This window comes from Rhinoraja longicauda, chromosome 38, assembly GCF_053455715.1.
Source record: "Rhinoraja longicauda isolate Sanriku21f chromosome 38, sRhiLon1.1, whole genome shotgun sequence".
Lineage (NCBI taxonomy): Eukaryota > Metazoa > Chordata > Chondrichthyes > Rajiformes > Arhynchobatidae > Rhinoraja > Rhinoraja longicauda.
The window spans coordinates 14667742-14690288 of record NC_135990.1 but is presented as its reverse complement, the minus strand read 5'-3'; the positions used below and the strand labels follow the sequence as shown (position 1 = coordinate 14690288).

Below are 22547 nucleotides of genomic sequence, written 5' to 3'. Positions count from 1 at the left end.
CGAAGGGCCGAATGGCCTACTCCTGCACCTATTTTCTATGTTTCTATGTTTCTAAAGCCGTGCAAACATAAGGAGAAGGTGCAAACTCCACGCTGGAAGTCAGGATTGAACCCAAGATGGACAAAAAATTCGGCGGGTCGGGCAGCGACTCCGGAGCGAAGGAATGGGTGACATTTCGGGTCGAGACCCTTCTTCAGACCCGAAGCTTCACCCATTCCTTCTCTCCAGAGATGCTGCCTCGCCCGCTGAGTTACTCCAGCATTTTGTGTCTATCTTCGGTTTAAACCAGTATCTGCAGTTCCTTCCCACACATCAGGGATTGGACCAAGGCTACTGGAGCTGAGAACCAGTGGTTGTAACTATTGGTAGAGGCGCGGCTGGTAAACCTCCTGCCCCACAAGGCCAGAGACCCAGGGTCGACCCTGACCTCGGGTGCGGGCGCTGTCTGTGTGGAGTTTGTCCACACGTTCTCCCTGTAACTGCGTGGTGTTCCTACAAGTTCTCCGGTTTCCCCCCCCCCCGCGTCCCAAAGACGTGTAAGTCTGTAGGTTAATTGGCTCTCTGTAAAATTGCCCCGAAAAGTGTCGGGAGTGGGTGCGAAAGGTGGGCATGAAATGCCAAGCTGGTCCACACCCCAGAATGAGTGAGTGAGTGAATGAGTGAGGGTAGATTTGAACCCCGGTTATAGCAAGGTGCGATAAACCCAAGCCGAGGACCAACAAGCGATGGCCAAGCTTGGGTAGACCTGAGCCCAACGTGTGCCCAGAATGTGAGAAGATGGACACAAAATGCTGGAGTAACTCAGCGGGACAGGCAGCATCTCTGGAGAGAAGGGATAGGTCGAGACCCTTCTTCAGACTGCTTCACTCATCTCCCCACCACCAATCCCGGCTGAGTTTCTTCAGCTGGTCTGACAGAGATGGTGACACGGGTCCCACCCACCCGCCAGACATAAAGAGGCAGAGAAGCACCGGCGCTTTAAATACCAGGCGGCCGTGGAGGGTGTTTGGACCCAGGGAGGGAGGCGTGTGATTGAGAGCTGAGAGCCCGCGTGTGATGAGCGCCAGAGTTTAGAGGGAGCAGCTGTGAAGGCTGTGGTGTCCGAGCAGCCAGCGTGTGGCATCTGCCTCTCCTCCCACATAAACACAGCACAGCGCCCAGCCTCAACCCAACGCTCACACAAAATGCCCAACTTCGCTGGCACTTGGAAGATGAGGAGCAGCGAAAAATTTGACGATCTCTTGAAAGTACTAGGTAAGGGTTTAATGTTTACACACAGCCCCGAGCCATTTCTCATGGCTTGTTGCTGATATAACGCATGGAGATGTTTGTGCCCGACCTGCCAGTGCCTTTATCCGAAGCTCGGTTTAACTTTTTCGTTTTAACAAGCAAACCCCTCAGTTTGGGAAACCAATCAATCTGTTTATTTTTTCCTAGAGCAGAATGTGCCGTAAGATACAGGCAAACAACACCACGCCAGGATCTTATAGAGGTGTGCAAAATCATGAGGGGAATAGATCGGGTAGACGCACAGGGTCTCTTGCCCAGAGTAGAGGAATCGAGGACCAGAGGACACAGGTTTAAGATGGGGGGGGGGGGGAGATTTAATATGGACAGGAGGGGTAACTTTTTCACACCAAGGATGGTGGGTGAATGGGACGAGCTGCCGGAGGAGGTAGTTGAGGCTGGGACTATCGCATCGTTTAAGAAACATTTAGACAGGTACATGGATAGGACAGGCTTAGTGGGGAAAAGGCCAAACGCAGGCAGGTGGGGCTAGTGTAGATGGGAGATGTTGATCGGTGTGGGAAAGTTGGGCCGAAGGGCCTGTTTCCTCACTCTATAACTAAAGCAGTCTGAAGAAGATTCTCGACCCATCCCTTCTCTCCAGAGATGCTGCCTGTCCCGCTGAGTTACTCTAGCATTTTGTGTCTCTCTTCTAACTAAAGCACAGTCTGGGAAAGGGGTCCCGAGATATTAAACTGTCATTGGTCTCACTTGCCAACCACTTGTGTTTGCACCCATCCCCACCAACCCAGTAGGGCATCTCAAAACTAGACGGGCTCCTCTAACTTTCCACGGTCTCACAGGCGGCTGAGGTGGTGAACTGATTGCTTCATCCCTCAAGGGTCATGAGAAGCACAATGACGTTGGCCCAGGTTTATAATGTTACCAAGCAAGACCCTACATGTGCCCCCCCCCCCCCCCCCCTGTCCCGTGTGGGTCTCAGCTCTCTAGTCTAAGGTGGGGAAAGCTGTAATCTCCTGCTCACCACTCCGGGGTTCTCCTCTGCTGAAGTCACATCTCTTCTGATCTGCTCTCCGCCATCCTCGCCGGCCCGCTGGGCTCAGGTCTTTCCAAGCTTGGCCATCGCTTGTTGGTCCTCGGCTTGGGTTTATCGCACCTTGCTATAACCGGGGTTCAAATCTACCCTCACTCGCTCACTCAATTCGTCGTCAATACATGAATCCGTTACATAAAACAGGTTCTACGATTGTCACATTAGTAGAGAACCCATCTTTCTTTGCACTTGTTCAGAGGTTGACCCTCAAGAGAGTTGGCCCCAGTTTGCGTCTTAAAGGCTTTATAGTGGGGCTGTATAAAATTATGAGGGACATAATCACGGGCAGGGGTAGAGTTGCCGCCTTACAGCGAATGCAGCGCCGGAGACCCGGATTCGATCCCGACTACGGGTGCCGTCTGTACGGAGTTTGTACGTTCTCCCCGTGACCTGCGTGGGTTTTCTCCGAGATCTTCGGTTCCTCCCACACTCCAAAGACGTACAGGTTTGTAGGTTAATTGGCTTGGTTAACTGTGTGTGGGATAGTGTTAATGTGCGGGGATCGCTGGTCGGCGCGGACCTGGTGGGCCGAAAGGGCCTGTTTCCGCGCTGTATCTCCAGACTAAACACTGTGGGAAACTGAGGGTCAGAGTGTGGTGGGAACACCCCTCAACCAAGGGAAGGAATATCACCCCAGAGGGCCACGTGGCTGGCAAGGGTGCTCGGTTTAAGGATAGGTGCGAACACTACTGAATATGATACCACTTAATGAAGAGAAGCTGAGAATGTCTCAGAGTTTTTTTTGCACTGTTCTTGTTTAGAATATATTTTATCCTGAATAAAGTTTATTTTTGGGAAACAAATGGATAGAATAGACATTAAGAAACTCACCCCCCCCCCCCCCCCCCCCCTAGCAGAGACATCTAAAACCGGAGAGATAGGTTTATAAATAAGGAGTCAGATGTTTAGAAGGGATCAGAGGAAGCATTATTTTCACCAAGAGGGTGTTGGGAATCTGGAATGCTATGCCCGAGGAAGTGGTGAAGCCAGAGGGACTCATTCCTTGCATTTCCAAGTCACAGAAGACTATGGATCAAGTGTTGTTACATGGAAGTACTCTTGGTTTAGGTTTATTGTTGTCACGTGTACTGAAGTACAGTGAATGGCTTTGTTTCGCATGCTGTTAAATCAAATCAGATAATGCCACATGTAAATACAATCAAGCCAAAGGCGACTAGAGATATTGTAAGAAAATAACTGCAGATGCTGGTACAAAATCGAAGGTATTTATTCACAAAATGCTGGAGTAACTCAGCGGGTCAGGCAGCATCTCAGGAGAGAAGGAATGGGTGACTTTTCAGGTCGAGACCCTTCTTCAGTTATAGAGATACAGAGAGTTATAGAGGTTATAGAGATAGATCAGCCACGATTGACAATATACAATAGACAATAGGTGCAGGAGTAGGCCATTCGGCCCTTAGAGCCAGCACCGCCATTCAATGTGATCATGGCTGATCATTCTCAATCAGTACCCCGTTCCTGCCTTCTCCCCATACCCCCTGACTCCGCTATCCTTAAGAGCTCTATCTAGCTCTCTCTAGAATCCATTCAGAGAATTGGCCTCCACTGCCTTCTGAGACAGAGAATTCCACAGATTCACAACTCTCTGACTGAAAAAGGTTTTCCTTAGCTCAGTTCTAAATGGCCTACCCCTTATTCTTAAACTTTGGCCCCTTGTTCTGGACTCCCCCAACATTGGGAACATATTTCCTGCCTCTAACGTGTCCAACCCCTTAATAATCTTATACGTTTCGATAAGATCTCCTCTCATCCTTCTGAATGGCGGAGTAGACTTGATGGGCCGAATGGCCTAATTCCAGTCCTATACCTTATGACCTTTTGACTATTATAGGTTGAGTGAAGGGAAAGACACAGAGTGTAGAATACAGCCTCGGCATTGCAGTGGCAAAGTCCAATGTCCGCAATGGGGTGGAGAATCTGATTGTATGTACAGATGGCTACTTACTTTTAGGTTAGTTTAGTTTAGTTTTTTCAGTTTAGTGATACAACGCGAAACAGGCCCAGCGGTCCCCGCTCACACTAACACCATCCTACACTCACTAGGAACAATTTACAATTTTACCAAGCCAATTAGCCCACAAATCTATACGTCTTTGGGGTGTGGGAGGAAACCGGAGCACCCGGAGAAAACCCACGCAGGTCATGAGGAGAAAACACAGATAGCGTCCGAGGTCAGGATCGAAGCCGGGTTTCGGAGCTGCGTGACTATGATTCGGTTCCTATTCATGTATAAAGCCTGCATCAGGTGCTCCAGTGGAACTTCACAGGGCAGAGACAGTGGTGGAGCAGGAATCACCTGCAAACAGACCGCGTAAAGACCGCAAATCCTCTTCTCTGAAGGATCCCACTGAACAAATCTGCGTTCCATGGAAACCAGATTTGATTCACAATGTGAATTTATTGATATTCCCACTGCTGCCTCTACATATCAAATAGGCAGAACGTGCTGGAGTTACTCAGCAGGTCAGGCAGCAAGTCTGGAGGACAAAGGTTATAACGTTTCAGGTCAGGATCTTTCTTTAGACTAAATGTGTAGGAAGGAACCACAGATGCTGGTTTAAACCGAGGATAGGGGTAACTCTGGAGTAAAATGTTCCCAATGTTGGGGGAGTCCAAAACCAGGGGCCACAGTCTTAGAATAAAGGGGAGGCCATTTAAAACTGAGGTGAGAAGGAACCTTTTCACCCAGAGTTGTGAATTTGTGGAATTCTCTGCCACAGAGGGCAGTGGAGGCCAAATCACTGGATGGATTTAAGAGAGAGTTAGATAGAGCTCTGGGGGCTAGTGGAATCAAGGGATATGGGGAGAAGTTGGGCACAGGTTGTGGATGATCAGCCATGATCACAATGAATGGCGGTGCGGACTCGAAGGGCCAAATGGCCTCCTGCACTTATTTTCTATGTTTCCATGTTAACTCAGCGTCTCTGGAGAGAAGGAATGGGTGATGTTTCGGGCCGAGACCCTGAAGGATCTTCAGAGATGCTGCCTGTCCCGCTGAGTTACTCCAACATTTGAGTCTTTCTTTAGACAGCCTGACCCTGCTGAATTACCCCAGCACTTTGTGTCCTTTTGTGTAAACCAGCATCTGCAGTTGGTTGGTTCTCGTACTGGACATCAACCCAACTTCTGGACGCTCTCTCTCCTGATGTACGCACTGCACTGTCGCCAACCTCCATCACTGGCCTTATTGTTCAGTCCACATAATAGTCAGTGTGGCCGATAAGTAACTGAGTGTGTGTCAGAGGTCTGACACATGAAGTTATCGCTCCAGCCAGGCGCTGAGCTGGTTATTGCTAATGTCAAATTGTATACACTGGAATTTAGAAGGATGAGAGGAGATCTTATCGAAACGTATAAGATTATTAAGGGGTTGGACACGTTAGAGGCAGGAAACATGTTCCCAATGTTGGGGGAGTCCAGAACAAGGGGCCACAGTTTAAGAATAAGGGGTAGGCCATTTAGAATTGAGATGAGTAAAAACATTTTCAATCAGAGAGTTGTAAATCTGTGGAATTCTCTGCCTCAGAAGGCAGTGGAGGCCAATTCTCTGAATGCATTCAAGAGAGAGCTAGATAGAGCTCTTAAGGATAGCGGAATCAAGGGGTATGGGGAGAAGGCAGGAACGGGGTGCTGATTGAGAATGATCAGCCATGATCACATTGAATGGCGGTGCTGGCTCGAAGGACCGAATGGCCTCCTCCTGCACCTATTGTCTATTGTCTGTTGTGATTAGTTCCTGGAATAGAAAAGGCTAGTTGTTCATCGTGCCCCAAGGGTTAGGAAGAGGAACAATGAGAGAGGGGTTTAACCATCTGAGTTGTTACTTTTGGCCCCGTCCCCATCAATGGGGTCTCCGTTGCTGTTTCAGGGGTCAACGCAATGCTGAGGAAGGTGGCCGGGGCAGCGGCGTCCAAACCCCTGGTGGAGATACGCCAGGATGGCGACCACTTCTACATCAAGACCTCCACCACGGTGAGGACCACCGAGATCACCTTCACCGTCGGCGAGGAGTTCGAGGAGGAGACGGTGGACGGCAGGAAGTGCAAGGTGACGGGAACGACCTGCTTAGTGGGGTTCAGGCTGGGCTGTGGTGAATGTGGTTGGGGTGAGGCTGGGGTGGCAGATGTTGGTGCACAGAGAGGGACCATGCAGAATGGGGGGAGCGTAGAAACATACAGCTGTACACTGCCCCACCCTGCCCCAACTGTGCACCCCTCCTCATCACACCATTACCCCCCCCCTTGACTGCCCACCCCACCCTGCCCCACCCCAACCTCACCCCCACCCACCCTGCCCCACCCCCACCCTGCCCCAAACTCACCCCACCCACCCTGTCCCAACCTCACCCCACCCACACCTCACCCCACCCACCCTTCCCCAACCTCACCCCCACCCCACCCACCCTGCCCCACCCCCACCCACCCTGCCCCACCCCCACCCACCCTGCCCCAACCTCACCCCCACCCACACTGCCCCAACCCCACCCCCCTCTCCATCTTACCCCCACTCCCCGCCAATCCCCCGCACTCTACACCAATGGACACAGAGTGCTGGAGTAATCCAGCAGCAACTCTGAGTGGTGTGGGCAGGGGGGTGGGGGGGTGGGTGGGGGTGGGGGGTGTGGGGCAGGGGGGTGGGTGGTGTGGGCATGGGGTGTGGGCAGAGTGGTGTGGGGTGGGTGGTGTGGGGGTGGGTGGTGTGGGGGTGGGTGGTGTGGGGGTGAGTGGTGGGTGGTGGGGGGTGAGGGGGTGGGTGGTGTGTGGGGCAGGGGGGTGTGGGGGTGGGTGGTGTGGGGGTGGGGGGTGAGGGGGTGGGGGGTGTGTAGGGCAGGGGGTGTGGGGGTGGGTGGTGTGGGGGTGGGTGGTGGGTGGTGTGTGGGGCAGGGGGGTGTGGGGTGGGTGGTGTGGGCAGGTTGGTGTGGGCAGGGGGGGTTAACCTTGTGCTGGGCAAGGATGTGAGGGTATTTGGGGTTTGGTGAGGTGGGAGTTGGGTGATTGGGTGAGGGCAGACAGTTCAGACAGAGACGAGGCATCCGGGAGGATGTGGGGGTTGGGATAAGGGGGATGGGATGTGTAGTAAGATACTGCTTCACACCGAAGATCAACACAAAAAGCTGGAGTAACTCAGTGGGTCAGGCAGCATCTATGAAGAAAAAGATGGGTCGGGTCGGAGTCTGATGAAGGGTCTCGACCCGAAACATCACCCATTCCTTCTCTCCAGAGATGATGCCTGGCCCGCTGAGTTACTCCAGCATTTGGTGTCTAACCCGGGTAATGGGATGAGTTGGGATGTGCTGGTGTGGTGGGTGGGAGGGGTGGGGAGGGTGGGAGGGGTGGGAGGGGTGGAGGTTTTGTGGCCAGTTGTGATCATGTCAAATGACCCAGTATTAATAAGGTGGAAGATACAAACGTTATAGCTGTTAAATTTGACATATTGGGTAATCTAATTTCCAGTTAATTAGGTGATATTTTGACCTGTGGCTTCCTAACTAGGGAGTGAGGGAGGGAGGGAGGGAGAGAGGGAGAGAGGGAGAGAGGGAGAGAGGGAGGGAGGGAGGGAGGGAGGGAGGGAGGTGGTGGGAGGTGGTGAGAGAGAGGGAGGGAAGGAGGGAGGGAGGGAGGGAGGGAGGGAGGGAGGGAGGGAGGGAGGGAGGGAGGGAGGGAGGGAGGGAGGGAGGGAGGGAGGGAGGGAGGGAGGAAGGGAGGGAGGGAGGGAGGGAGGGAGGGGAGGGAGGGGAGGGGAGGGGAGGGAGGGGAGGGAGGGGAGGGAGGGGAGGACAAGACAAGACATACCAAGCCACTGAATGCACCACTAACGTGAACCAAATGGACAGCGGCTGTCTCTCCTGCGGAGCCTCTGAAAGTGAGTGGTGACTAATTCACCATTAGCAGCGACAGCCCCTCTGAAATTAAATTAATGACAGTGCGGGCAACTTGCTTCCCTGTGACATCTGAGCAGCTCCTGGACTGACACGGCCTGAATAGACGAGGCGACCTCCCGTGGTCAGGATGGACATGGATAAAGTGACCTTACTCCATCTCCCCCCGCCTGCCTTACGCTGACTGCAGCCGGCGATCATCAATCTGTTGTCGCCGTTAGCGGGGCTCCAGCCTGTGCTGACAAACACAGTCCATTGAATCAAACTCCTACTGTGATCAATGTTGGCCCTTCGCCAGTGTTGAGCTGAAGATGAACGGCTTGCATTCATATAGCGCCTTTCACAACCTCAACACACCCTCCATTGCACGGTTTACTGTTAATGGGCACAGCGGTAGAGTTGCTGCCTCCCAGCGCCAGAGTCCCAGGTTCGATCCTGACTACAGGTGCTATAAGAAAATAACTGCAGCTGCTGGTACAAATCGAAGGTATTTATTCACAAAATGCTAGAGTAACTCAGCAGGACATATTTCGCCTGGGCAGCTTGCAACCCAGTGGTATGAACATTGACTTCTCCAACTTTAGATAGTTCCTCTGTCCCTCTCTTCCCCTCCTCCTTCCCAGATCTCCCTCTATCTTCCTGTCTCCACCTATATCCTTCCTTTGTTCCCCCCCCTGACATCAGTCTGAAGAAGGGTCTCGACCCGAAACGTCACCCATTCCTTCTCTCCAGAGATGCTGCCTGACCTGCTGAGTTACTCCAGCATTTTGTGAATAACTGACTACAGGTGCTGTCTGTACGGAGTTTGTACGTTCTCCTTGTGAGCACGTGGGTTTTCTCTGGGTGCTTCGGTTTCCTCCCGCACTCCAAAGACGTGCAGGTTTGTAGGGTAATTGGCTCCGGTAAAATTGTCCCTAGTGTGTGTAGGATAGAACTAGTGTCAGGGTGCTTGCCGGTCGGCGTGGACTCGGTGGGCCAAAGGGTCTGTTTCCACGCTGCATCTCTAAACTAACTTCTTATTAAACAAGGAACAACAGTAAAAGCTCGATTGTGATCGTCACTCTGTAATCTTTCCTCCCCTTGTGTGCTATATTTGAGCAATAACCAGGGCCCAGAACATCAGGGAGAACATGTACTTTGCAATAATGGCAACTCTTCAGAATGCAGCCAATTCTCTTCAGAATGCAACCAAGCCCTCAGGAACCATCTTCAATGGGACAGAGTAACCTGCTTCTCACCATGTGTAGGAAGAAGGGTCTCGACCCGAAACGTCACCCATTCCTTCTCCCCTGAGATGCTGCCTGGCCCGCTGAGTTACTCCAGCATTTTGTGAAATAAAAGGAACTGCAGATGCAGGTTTAAACCAAAGATAGACATAAAAAGTTGGAGTAACTCAGCGGGACAGGCAGCATCTCTGGAGAGAAGGAATGGGTGACGTTTCGGGTGGAGACAATAGACAATAGACAATAGGTGCAGGAGGAGGCCATTCAGCTCTTCGAGCCAGCACCAACATTCAATGTGATCATGGCTGATCATTCTCAATCAGTACCCTGTTCCTGCCTTCTCCCCATACCCCCTGACTCCGCTATCCTTAAGAGCTCTATCCAGCTCTCTCTTGAATGCATTCAGAGAATTGGCCTCCACTGCCTTATGAGGCAGAGAATTCCACAGATTCACAACTCTCTGACTGAAAAAGTTTTTCCTCATCTCAGTTCTAAATGGCCTACCCCTTATTCTTAAACTGTGGCCCCTTGTTCTGGACTCCCCCAACATATGGAACATGTTTCCTGCCTCTAACGTGTCCAACCCCTTAATAATCTTATACGTTTCGATAAGATCTCCTCTCATCCTTCTAAAGGGTCTTCAGACCCTTCAGAAGGGTCACCCATTCCTTCTCTCCAGAGATGCTGCCTGTCTGCTTCTCATCATTCTGCTCCTTTGCTGTTGTTGACTCTCAGCCCCGCCCTACTTCCAGCCTAAATTTTGCGTCTGACTTTCTGGAAAGGCACTTTAACCCATAATCTGCTGACTCAAAGGCATGTCTCAGTTTGTGTTTAGCAGTTTAGTTTAGTTTAGATTAGAGATCTATCGCTGAGACAGGTCCTTCGGCCCACCAAGTCCATGACGACCAGCAATCCCCTCACACTGAAACATCCTACACACTAGCGAAAATTTACAATTATACCAAGCCAATTAATCTACAAACCCGTAAGTCTTTAGTGTGGGAGGAAACCGGAGCACCATAGAAAACCTATGTAGGTCACGGGGAGAACGTACAAACTCCATATAGACAGCATCTGCAGTCAGGATAGAACCTGGCCTCTGGCGTTGTAAGGCAGCACTTTGGGTTGGACGATCAAGTTAGATGGTTTAGTTTAGTTTAGTTTAATTTATTATTGCCACGTGTACTGAAGTACAGTGAAACGTTTTTTGTTGCATGCTATGCAGTCAGAGAATGACTATACATGATTACAATGAAGCCATCCACTGTGTGCAATACAATACAATACAATATATCTTTATTGTCATTGTACAGGGGTACAACGAGATTGGGAATGCGCCTCCCATACGATGCAATAATTTAATTAGCTAGTCAGTATTAATTTAAACAACCCAACGAAACAAATTGTAATAGTTTTAAAATAGAATAAAGTGCAAGTAGGTCTGCCGGATCACTGTGCGATGTGACCATCCGGCTCAGCAGGACCGGTTCATAGCAGCTATGGCCCTGGGGATGAAGCTGTTCCTGAGTCTGGAGGTGCGGGCGTAGAAGGCCTTGTATCGTCTGCCCGATGGAAGGAGTTCGAACAGACTGTTGCAGGGGTGTGAAGTCTTTGTGGATGCTGGTGGCTTTTCTGAGGCATCGTGTGTTGTAGATGCCCTCCAAGGCTGGTAGCTGTGTTCCGATGGTCCTTTGAGCTCTATGGACTACCCGCTGAAGAGCTTTCCTCTCTGCCTCCGTGCAGCTGAGATACCACACAGGAATGCCATGTGTTAGGATGCTCTCTATGGTGCAGCGGTAGAATGTCGTCAGCAGCTGTTGGGGTAGACCAGACTTTTTCAGTGTTCTTAGGTAGAACAGTCGTTGCTGTGCCTTCTTGACCAGCGCAGCAGTGTTATTGGACCATGTTAGGTCCTCCGAAATGTGAGTGCCCAGAAACTTGAAGCTGGACACTCTCTCCACACTGTCCCCGTTGATAAAGATCGGGGCGTATTCCCCGTTATGTGACCTATGAAAGTTGATGATCAGCTCCTTGGTCTTGGTGGTATTTAGGGACAGGTTGTTATCAGAGCACCAGTCCGCCAGGTTCTGCACCTCCGCTAAATAAAGGGTATCATGTTTAGTGCAAGATAACGAGCAGTAAAGTCAGATTAAAGGTCGTTCGAAGGTCTCCAATGGGGTAGATGGGAGGATTTCTACAGGGACTATATTTCCAATAACGGTTTTCTAAGTAAGTGTAGAAACAAGGAACTGCAGATGCTGGTTTACACAAAAGGACACAAAGTGCTGGAGTAACTCAGCAGGTCAGGCAGTATCGCTGGAGAACATGGATAGGTAACATTTCGGGTCAGGACCCCTCTTCAGACTGCAGAAATGTCCCAACTGCAGAAGAATCCCAACCCGAAACGTCACCTATCTCGATTTGAGTAACTAATTTGTTCAGTTTAGATTATTTAAAATTCAGGAATTTGTGTAATTCAATGGCTGAGGAAAACCTAATTTGCTCAAATCAAACACATTTTGTCTAAGTGATTCAGATTTGTTTTCGTGTGATGGGAGCCTCTGGATTGGAAGGTGAAGGATTAAAACCAGTTGGCTGTTTGATTTATGTATGGGACTTCTATCCCTGTCTATAAGCTGAAGATATTCCTACTAACTCCAAGTTGTCCTTGATTTCCCTCTCTCCCCTTCCCAGTTCTCCGACCAATTTGACTGTCTCCGACTACATTTTATCTCCGTCCTGTCCACTCCCCTGACATCAGTCTGAAGAAGGGTCTCGACACGAAACGTCACCCATTCCTTCTCTCCTGAGATGCTGCCTGACCTGCTGAGTTACTCCAGCTTTTTATGTCTATCTTTGGAAATCCTTAAAGTACCTTTAAGCCACCAATTGGTCTAATTGGATCGCGCTGAGAGAATTCAAAAACAAATAGATAAACTACTGGCTATTAGGCATCTGCTTGAGTTCCGTGGCAGCAATCTCTCCATCCCTGGCTGTGTGTGACACACTGAATCATTGCTCCATTACCACTGACACTTGAGTGTTATTGGTGCTTGACCTCACTGACACAATCAGCACTCGTTCCCAAATCATTTGCCCACAAATCACCACGATAATCCCACCTCTTTACCAGGACTGTTGTGGTCCCTGATCCAACCAAGATATTTATTAAACAAAGCACGGAATGCTGGGGTAACTCAGCGAGTCAGGCAGCATCCGTGGAGGGGATGGTCAGGTGACATTTCAGGCCAGGACCCTTCTTTAGTACAGAGGAGAAAGCTGGGAACGATATCCGGGGTGTAGGAACGAGCTGCAGATGTTGGTTTTCACCGAAGATAGACACACAATGCTGGAGTAACTTAGCCGGCCAGGCAATATCTCTGGAGAGAAGGAATGGGTGACGTTTGGGTCGAGACCCTTCTTCAGCGAGAAATCGGGAAAAGTGAGGTGGGGGTGGAAAAGGTCTGGCAATATGTATCCATCTATCATATGCCAGACCGTCCTGTCTTTTCCAATCCCCCCTTCCCCCTACATCAGTCTGAAGAAGGGTCTCGACCCGAAACGTCACCCATTCCTTCTCTCCAAGATGCTGCCTGACCTGCTGAGTTACTCCAACATTGTGTGATATCCCTCCTACAACAATCAGTCTGAATGTCCCAATCCAAGATGTTGCCTGTCCATTCCGTCCATGAATGCCGTCTGACCCACCGAGTTACTCCCAACAATTTTCAAAATTAGAACATCTGCCGTTCTTTGTGTCTCAGGATATATTGTTGGCTACAGACAAGTCCAGCAGCTCAAGCTTGCCGTTGGCCTTGGTAATTTTGTACTTGCGTATATATTTTATATAATGCAGTGTTTATTTCACATTGCCAGCAGCCTTGTAAGTAATAAAGGCCAACCATGCAAGGGGTGGCGCAGCGGTAGAGTTGCTGCCCTACGGTGCCAGAGACCTGGGTTTCATCCCAACTATGGGTGCTGTACGTACGGAGTTTGTACGTTCGTCCTGTGACCGCGTGGGTTTTCTCTGAGATCTTTGGTTTCTTCCCACACTCCAAAGACGTGCAGGCTTGTAGGTAAATTGGCTTGGTATTAGTGTAAATTGTCCCTAGTGTGTGTAGGATAGTGTTAGTGTGCGGGGATCTCTGGTCAGTGCGGACTCGGTGGGCCGAAGGGCCTGCTTTCACGCTGTATCTCTAAAATGAAGAAAACATTCGGGAGCTGACGCCGACTCGACGGGCCGAATGGTCTCCTCTGTGTTGCAGCGGATGTAGCCGAGTGTCAGCCAGGCTGAGGTTGGTGAATCTGCAGAAGGACGTGAGTGGATGTGCTGGGCTTTACAATCATTAGCCACAAGTCAAAAAGATGAAAATCAAAACCAGCAGACGCTGGAAATCTGAAATAAAAGCTGAGAATGTTGGAGATACTCGGCTGGTAAGGCAGCATCTGAGGTGGAAGGACCAGGATCAATGCTTCAGGCTGAAGACCTGCATCAGGATCAGGTGAACACTTTGATCTGGAGTGTTAACTCTTCTGCAGATGCTGCTCCACCAACTGAGTGTTTCTAGTATTTTCCGTTTATTGCACCCAATCACCATCAAATTCACAATCTGACAGTAGAATTTAAATTCAGTCGTCGGGGTTACTGGAGAGGATGTGCAGGAGTGAATGATGTCTTTATGTCAGCCCATAGATAGCAACGCTGAACAGTATCTCTGTGTTAGACTCATAGAGTCCCACAACACGGAAACAGGCCCTTCGGCCCATCTTGCCCGTGCCCACCGGTTATTCCGGCCCACTTGCTAGTAGTGAGGGGTGTGAGTGAGACTCCAGCCATCGTGACTTTGGGATTATTGATGCTGACCTCGTCCTCTCCCGCAGAGTCTGCCGAAGTGGGAAAACGAGAACAAAATCTACTGCAAGCAAACTCTCCTCAGTGGTAGTGGGCCGAAGACACACTGGACGCGGGAGCTGGTGAACAACGAGCTGATCCTGGTAGGTACCTCCCAGCGAGGTTAACCTCGCCTGTCCCTTGAAACCCAGTCCAGTCCCAGTGTCCAGGCGACCCAGTAGGACGTCAGGACCACCGAGTCCAACCCCGGTCTCCAGTTTCAGGTAACCCCCCCCCTTCATCCCCCTCTCTCATTCCTGTGCCCCTCAAAGCTTGGATCGAGCGGACATGGAGAGGATGTTTCCACTCCTGGGAGAGTCTAGGACCAGAGGTCAAAGCCTCAGAACTTAAGGACGTTCCTTTAGGAAGGAGATGAGGAGGAATTTCTTTAGTCAGAGGGTGGTGAATCTGGAATTCTTTGCCACAGAAGGCCATGTCAATGGATATTTTTAAGGCAGTGATAGATTCTTGATTAGTGCAGGTGCCTGGGGTTATGGGGAGAAGGCAGGAGAATGGGGTTGAGAGGGAAAGACAGATCAGCCATGATTGGTGGAGTGGACTTGATGGGCCAAATGACCTAATTCTGTTCCTATCACTTATTAACTTATGAAGATGGCGGCCAAGCCATGAGACCATCTGCGTGCAGGTCCCAGAAGCAGATCTGCAATCATTCATTACAATCGCTCCACTCTATTAAACCTCTACTCCAGCAGCAGCATTTCTTACTCTTACTATGATCTGCACATTGTGGATGGCTTGATTGTAACCATGTATAGTCTTTCCGCTGACTGGATAGCACGCAACAACAAAAAACCTTTCATTGTACCTTGGTACACATTACAATGTACAAAACTAAACTCCAAAGACGTACAGGTTTGTAGGCTAATTGGCTTGGTTAAATTGTCCCTAGCGTGTGTAGGATAGTGTTAGTGTGCGGGGATCGCTGGTCGGCGCGGGCAGCCCGGTGGCGCAGCGGTAGAGTTGCTGCCTCACAGCGCCAGAGACCCGGGTTTGATCCTGACTACGGGTGCTGTCTGTACGGAGTTTGTACATTCTTCCTGTGACTGCGTGGGTTTTCTCCGGGTGCTCCGGTTTCCTCCCACACTCCATTGTAATTGAGGTAGTGCAGCGTAGGTTCACGAGATTGATCCCTGGGATGGCGGGACTGACATATGAGGAAAGATTGAAAAGACTAGGCTTGTATTCACTGGAGTTTAGAAGGATGAGAGGGGATCTAATGGAGACATATAAAATTATAAAAGGACTGGACAAGCTAGATGCAGGAAAAATGTTCCCAATGTTGGGGGAGTCCAGAACCAGGGGCCACAGTCTTAGAATAAAGGGGAGGCCATTTAAAACTGAGGTGAGAAGGAACTTTTTCACCCAGAGAGTTGTGAAAATGTGGAATTCTCTGCCACAGAGGGCAGTGGAGGCCAAATCACTGGATGGATTTAAGAGAGAGTTAGATAGAGCTCTAGGGGGTAGTGGAATCAAGGGATATGGGGAGAAGGCAGGCACGGGTTATTGTTTGGGGACGATCAGCCATGATCACAATGAATGGCTCGAATTCTCAAACAATGGCTCGAAGGGCCGAATGGCCTCCTCCTGCACCTATTTTCTATTCTATTCTATTCCAAAGACGAATGGGTTTGTAGGTTAATGGGCTTGGTGATATTGTAAATTGTCCCTAGTGTGTGTAGGGCAGTGTTAGTGTGCGGGGATCGCCGGTCGATGCGGACTAGGTGGGCCGAAGGACCTATTTCTGCGCTGTATCTTTGAACTAAACTAAACTCTACCCCCCCCCCCCCCAGTGCACACCCATTTCCCCCACTATCCTGTCCCCTTTCTCCAACCATCCTCCCACCAACATCCCACACTCTGGCTGTGCTTTTCACTCCTCTTCTCTTCCAGTCTGACACCTTTTTTCATGTCCAGGCTCTGTCCACCCATCAGCCAATCAACACCCCCCTCACTGGGGACCCCGGCACTGGGGGGCCCTGCACTGGGGACCTCGGCACTGGGGACCCCTGCACTGGGGACCCCGGCACTGGGGGGCCCGGCACTGGGGACCCCGGCACTGGGGGGGCCCGGCACTGGGGACCTCGGCACTGGGGACCCCTGCACTGGGGACCCCTGCACTGGGGACCGCTGCACTGGGGACCCCTGCACTGGGGACCCCTACACTGAGGACCCCAGCAATCGGGACCCTGCTCCAGCCCGATCTCTTTAGATTCCTCTCCACATCCAAGCCTCCTCCTGCTGTCAATGACCTGCCACCCCCTCCCAGCGCACACACAATACACAATACACAATAGACAATAGGTGCAGGAGGAGGCCATTCGGCCCTTCAAGCCAGCACTGCCATTCAATGTGATCATGGCTGATCATTCTCAATCAGTACCCCGTTCCTGCCTTCTCCCCATACCCCCTGACTCCGCTATCCTTAAGAGCTCTATCTAGGTCTCTCTTGAATGCATTCAGAGAATTGGCCTCCACTGCCTTCTGAGGCAGAGAATTCCACAGATTCACAACTCTCTGACTGAAAAAGTTTTTCCTCATCTCCGTTCTAAATGGCCGACCCCTTATTCGTAAACTGTGGCACCTGGTTCTGGACTCCCCCAACATTGGGAACATGTCCAACCCCTTAATAATCTTATATGTTTCGATAAGATCCCCTCTCATCCTTCTAAATTCCAGTGTATACAAGCCTAGCCGCTCCAGTCTTTCAACATACGACAGTCCCACCATTCCGGGAATTAACCTAGTAAACCTACGCTGCACGCCCTCAATAGCAAGAATATCCTTCCTCAAATGTGGCTGCCCTCGGCTGACCTCAGATCAAGCCCATGAGCACACTGTTCACCCTAACCCCTTCACCCTGTTCCTTTCCCCTCCTCCCTCCACTCACCTCATACCTCTCCCTACTCCCAATACCCCACTTTTCATTTTCACCCCTCTTTCTCCCTGTACTTGTCCTGTTCCGCACACGATCACGCCTTCCAGCTTTAGAATAAGGGGTAGGCCATTTAGAACGGAGATGAGGAAAAACTTTTTCAGTCAGAGAGTTGTGAATCTGTGGAATTCTCTGCCTCAGAAGGCAGTGGAGGCCAATTCTCTGAATGCATTCAAGAGAGAGCTAGATAGAGCTCTTAAGGATAGCAGAGTCAGGGGGTATGGGGAGAAGGCAGGAACGGGGTACTGATTGAGAATGATCAGCCATGATCACATTGAATGGCGGTGCTGGCTCGAAGGGCCGAATGGCCTTCTCCTGCACCTATTATCTATTGTCTATTGTCTACTCACCCACACCCCGATCCGTGACCATATCACCCCCGTCCTTTACAAACTCCACTGGCTTCCCATCCCCCAGAGAATCCAGTACAAAATCCTCCTCATAACCTACAAAGCCCTCCATAACCTGGCCCCATCCTACCTGACCGACCTCCTCCACAGGCACACTCCCACCTGCACCCTCCGCTCTGCTGCTGCCAATCTCCTATCCCCTCACATCCGGACCAAACTCAGATCCTGGGGGGACAGGGCTTTCTCCATCGCTGCTCCCACCCTATGGAACTCACTACCCCAAACCGTTAGAGACTCCCCCACACTCACCACATTCAAAACATCACTGAAGTCTCACCTGTTCAGTACTGCCTTCAACCATTGAAGGTCACCTCACCTTCTGTCTCCTTTCTCTGTTCGTTTACTTATTTACTTATTTATCTATTTATTCATTTCCCTATGTTCTCTAAATCTCTGTAAAGCGTCTTTGAGTATATGAAAAGCGCTATATAAATAAAATGCATTATTATTATTATTATTACATCTCAGGCCCCTTCCTTCTTTACCTGGTATTTTTTGGCACCATTTCACTTAACTCCCTCCACCTATCTGTCACCCCCCCTCATCTATATCCACTTGCCAGATTTTGCCTCACCCCTGCCTCTTTTTACAGCTTTCTCCCTCCCATCAGTCTGAAGAAGGGCCCCAACCCAAAATACCTCTCACTCCCTCCACAGCCTGGCCCACTGAGTTCCTCCAGCACTTTTAAAAAATGAAGATTCAACATCTGCAGTGTTGTTCTGGGATCATCGGTGGACTATCTAACATTTGTCCACACATTTGTGGACAAATAATTATCTGGGTCATAGATAATCCCAACTCAGAAGGCAGTCAGAACTGACTTGAGATTCACATCTCACTTGAGATTGTCATAAATTCATAAGTGATAGGAGCAGAATTAGGCCATTCAGCCCATCAAGTCGACTCCGCCATTCAATCATGGTTGGTCCATCTTTCCCTTTTAACCCCATTCTCCTGCCTTTTCCTCTGACACCCGTACTAATCAAGCATCTGTCTGTCTGCCTAAAAATATATCCATTGACTTGGCCCCCACAGCCTTCAGTGACAATCCAGCCTTCTGAGTCCTAATCCAAGATGTTGCTGGGCCCCTACTTCTCTCCCACCGCTCTGTCTTTCAAACACAGCACCAGAGAGATGCCTGTCCAACCCTCCACTGGAAGGAGATTGAGTTTACTTTAGTTTATGGATACAGTGCAGATACAGGCCCCTCAGCCCACCGAGTCTGTGCCGACCAGTGATACACCAGTGCCATCTACTCACTAGGGACAGTTTACAATTTTTACCCAAGCTAAATTAACCTACAAATCTGTACATCTTTGGAGTATGGAAGGAAACAGGGAAAATCCACGTGGTCACGGGGGAACGTACAAACTCCGTACAGACAGCACCCGTAGTCAGGATCGAACCCGGGTCTCTGGCGCTGTAAGGCAGCAACTCTACCGCTGCACCACCATCCTGAGATCTCTCGACGAAGTTCAACAAATTTTATCCTCAACAAATACCACTGGAAATTATTCACAGCCTTGTACAGGAACTGGTTGTCAGGCCATAGTGACTGCAAAATAAAAATACTTTTGTGGTAGCGCTATGAAATATCCTGCGGTTGTCAAAAGTACAACATAAATATAGGAGGTTTTGCTTTTGTGATATGTAGAACAGTACATAGTATATATGTACATATGTACATAGTATAGTGTAAGAAAATAACTGTAGATGCTGGTACAAATCGAAGGTATTTATTCACAAAATGCTGGAGTAACTCAGCAGGTCAGGCAGCATCTCAGGAGAGAAGGAATGGGTGACGTTTCAGGTCAAGACGGTCTGAAGAAGGGTCTCGACCCGAAACGTCACCCATTCCTTCTCTCCTGAGATGCTGCCTGACTTGCTGTTACTCCAGCATTTTGTGAATAAATACATAGTATAGTACATACATATAGTACACACTGTAGCTTACATACACAGATATTGCATGTTTTTGATTGAATGAAAGATACAGCATGGAAACAGGCCCTTCAGCCCACCAAGTCCATGCCGACCATCGATCATCCATCCGCTCCTATGTTATCCTGCTTTCTCATTCACTAGCTACACACTCAGGGAAATTCATAGAGGCCAATTAACCTACAAACCCACACGTCTTTGGGATACGGGAGGAAACCGGAGCACCCGGATGAACCCCACGCGGTCACAGAGAACGTGCAAGCTCCACAAGGACAGCACCCGAGGTCAGGATCGAACCCGGGTCTCTGGTGCTGTGAGGCAGCAGCTCCTCTACCTAGGCTGCCCATTTTAGAATCTGATGTGTGTGTGTGTAGTTCCTGAGCTCCCGAGCGGGCTGGTCCAACCGATACAGTACTTGTCTCTTCTTTACTTCCAGACGCTGGTTGCCAATGATGTGGTGTGTACGAGGATCTACGTTAAGGAGTAACAACGCCCTTGATCCCTTCACGTGGGAAAGTCCACTAGCAGCAGAAGCACCTTCCTATCACTTTGTGCTTGGTGTATCAAGCTATCGATGCCAAACTGTGACATTCCAAGTTTTTATTCAGTGTAACTGTGTTTTATTTTAATGTTGTGAAACCTCTTTCATGTCTGTAATAGTGAACGTGCGAATCAGATAGATTATTTAGTGTATGGCTTCTCACTCAGTCTTTTAGACTTTTGTATTTCGGATGTAGAACTGCTAAGCACCTGCCCGTGCCAGTGAATGTATCACATGCTCCAGCTGTTGCCTGTATCTCTGTAGCTTCCAGAAGAGAAATTGGATTGCTCATTTCCAAAAGATGACCGAGATTGGGTGGAAATGGAGTGAATCTGATAATAAAATCAAGAAGAAAATGAATCTTCGAATGTATTTGGTGTTTCTTTTCTTAAAAGACTAGTTTGTCGTCTCTTGGTACCTGCAGACCAGTTTTTTTTAAAATGTTTATTTTTTAATTTTTTTATTTAATTAATTACAGTGCATATAACAACAACAGTAAACCCCATCCTTCCCCTTCCCTACATAATCATGAAAACAAACAAAAACAAACAAATAAATAAATAAAAATACATTTAAAAAAAAAACATAACTACAATGTGACAAAAAAGACTAAAGCACAAAAACATGAGGCAAGGTAATTTTCACAAGTCAAATATTTCAGTATTTTCACTGCTGGATTCAAAGAAGGTACAAAAGCATGTGGCATTGAGGGGATAGTTTTACTTGTCCTTAATATGCTGCAGCACTGGGTTCCATATGTTGAAGAACCTTCGAGGGTTGCCAGACAATTCATATCTCAACCTCTCTACGTGTAAGATGCCCATTAATTCTCTTAACCAAGTCTCAAACTGAGGAGCAGAGTCTGATTTCCATAGTTTCAAAATACATCTGTTGGCAATTACCATACCATAAACCAAGATTGTGCGAGCATTATGGTCTGCAGACCAGTTATCTGGGCAGAGATCAACTCTGTGAAAGTCAGAAGATAGGCAATATAGACAATAGGTGCAGGAGTAGGCCATTCGGCCCTTCGAGCCAGCACCGCCATTCAATGTGATCATGGCTGGTCATTCACAATCAGTACCCTGTTCCTGCCTTCTCCCCATAAGATGTCCCCATCACGGGGTCTCCTGGTGTTGGGAGGTCATTATTTAATTGGGTTTTAGTTTAGTTTACAGATACGGTTCAGAGAGACAGGCCTTTTGGCCCATCGAGTCCATGCCAACCATCCATCACCTGTTCATAATCGTTCTGTTATCCCACTTTCACATCCACTTCACAACACTTTAGGGGCAATTCACAGAGGCCAATTAACCCACAAACCTGCATGTATTTGGGATGTGGGTGGATACTGGAGCACCCAGAGGGAACCCACACAGTCACAGGGAGAATGTTCAAACTCCACACAGGTATAGTACCCTTGGTCAGGATCGAACCCGGGTCTCTGGCACTGTGAGGCAGCAGTTCTACCGCTGCGCCACTGTTGCCACCCTTGGCGATCCTCATTTCATTGAGCCATTTTTGGTATTGAGAGAGCCTCAGTTTGGTATTATTGTCACATGGGCGGCACGGTGGCGCAACGGTAGAGTTGCTGCCTTACAGCGAATACAGCGCCAGAGACTCAGGTTCGATCCTGACTACGGGCGCCGTCTGTACGGAGTTTGTACGTTCTCCCCGTGGCCTGCGTGGGTTTTCTCCGAGATCTTCGGTTTCCTCCCACACTCCAATGATGTACAGATATGTAGGTTAATTGGCTGGGCAAATGTTTAAAAAAAATTGTCCCTAGTGTGTGTAGGATAGTGTTAATGTGCGGGGATCGCTGGGTGGCGCGGACCCGGTGGGCCGAAGGGCCTGTTTCAGCGCTGTATCTCTAAATCTAAAAAATGTACCGAGATACAGTGAAAATCTTAAAGCATGCTATACACAAGTATAATCAAGCCATACACAAGTATGACAGGTACAAAGAGAATAAAAACAGAGGGCAAAATATCGTATTACAATGTTAGAGCATTACAGCTACAGAGAAAGTGCAGATTTTTAAAAAAGTGCAAGTTGCACATTGGGGTAGGCTGGAAGATCCGGACTGATAGGTCCGTGCAGGAGTCTGATAGCGGTGGGGAGGAAGCTGATCATGAATCTGATGGTACAGGCTTTCAAGCTTCTGTATCTTTTACCCGATGGGAGACCTCTGCTCCTGTGGAGTCCATTATTAAGGATGAGGTTTCTGAGTACATGGAAGCACGTGATAAAATAGGCCAAAGTCAGCATGGTTTTGTTAAGGGGGAATCTTGCCTGACAAATCCGTTGGAATTCTTTGAGGCGGCAACAAGCAGGATAGACAAAGGCGA

General features: G+C 49.4%; 1 protein-coding gene across 3 annotated transcripts in view; it reads left to right on the top strand.

Annotated features, from left to right (window-relative positions):
• crabp1a (cellular retinoic acid binding protein 1a) overlaps window positions 1–20470 on the top strand; it is a 47128-nt gene extending 26658 nt beyond the window's left edge. Inside the window, exons 1-4 of one of the 3 annotated variants that reach the window (XM_078429802.1) lie at window positions 1027–1254; window positions 6231–6334; window positions 14345–14458; window positions 20095–20470. In XM_078429802.1, the coding sequence (XP_078285928.1) occupies window positions 1185–1254; window positions 6231–6334; window positions 14345–14458; window positions 20095–20145 (339 nt within the window). In that variant the 5' untranslated portion in view covers window positions 1027–1184 and the 3' untranslated portion in view covers window positions 20146–20470. Of the gene's footprint in view, window positions 1–1026; window positions 1255–6230; window positions 6410–14344; window positions 14459–20094 lie in introns of those variants that run through there. The other 2 variants (XM_078429801.1, XM_078429803.1) reach the window with 2 other exon arrangements.
• Window positions 20471–22547: the final 2077 nt, after the last annotated feature.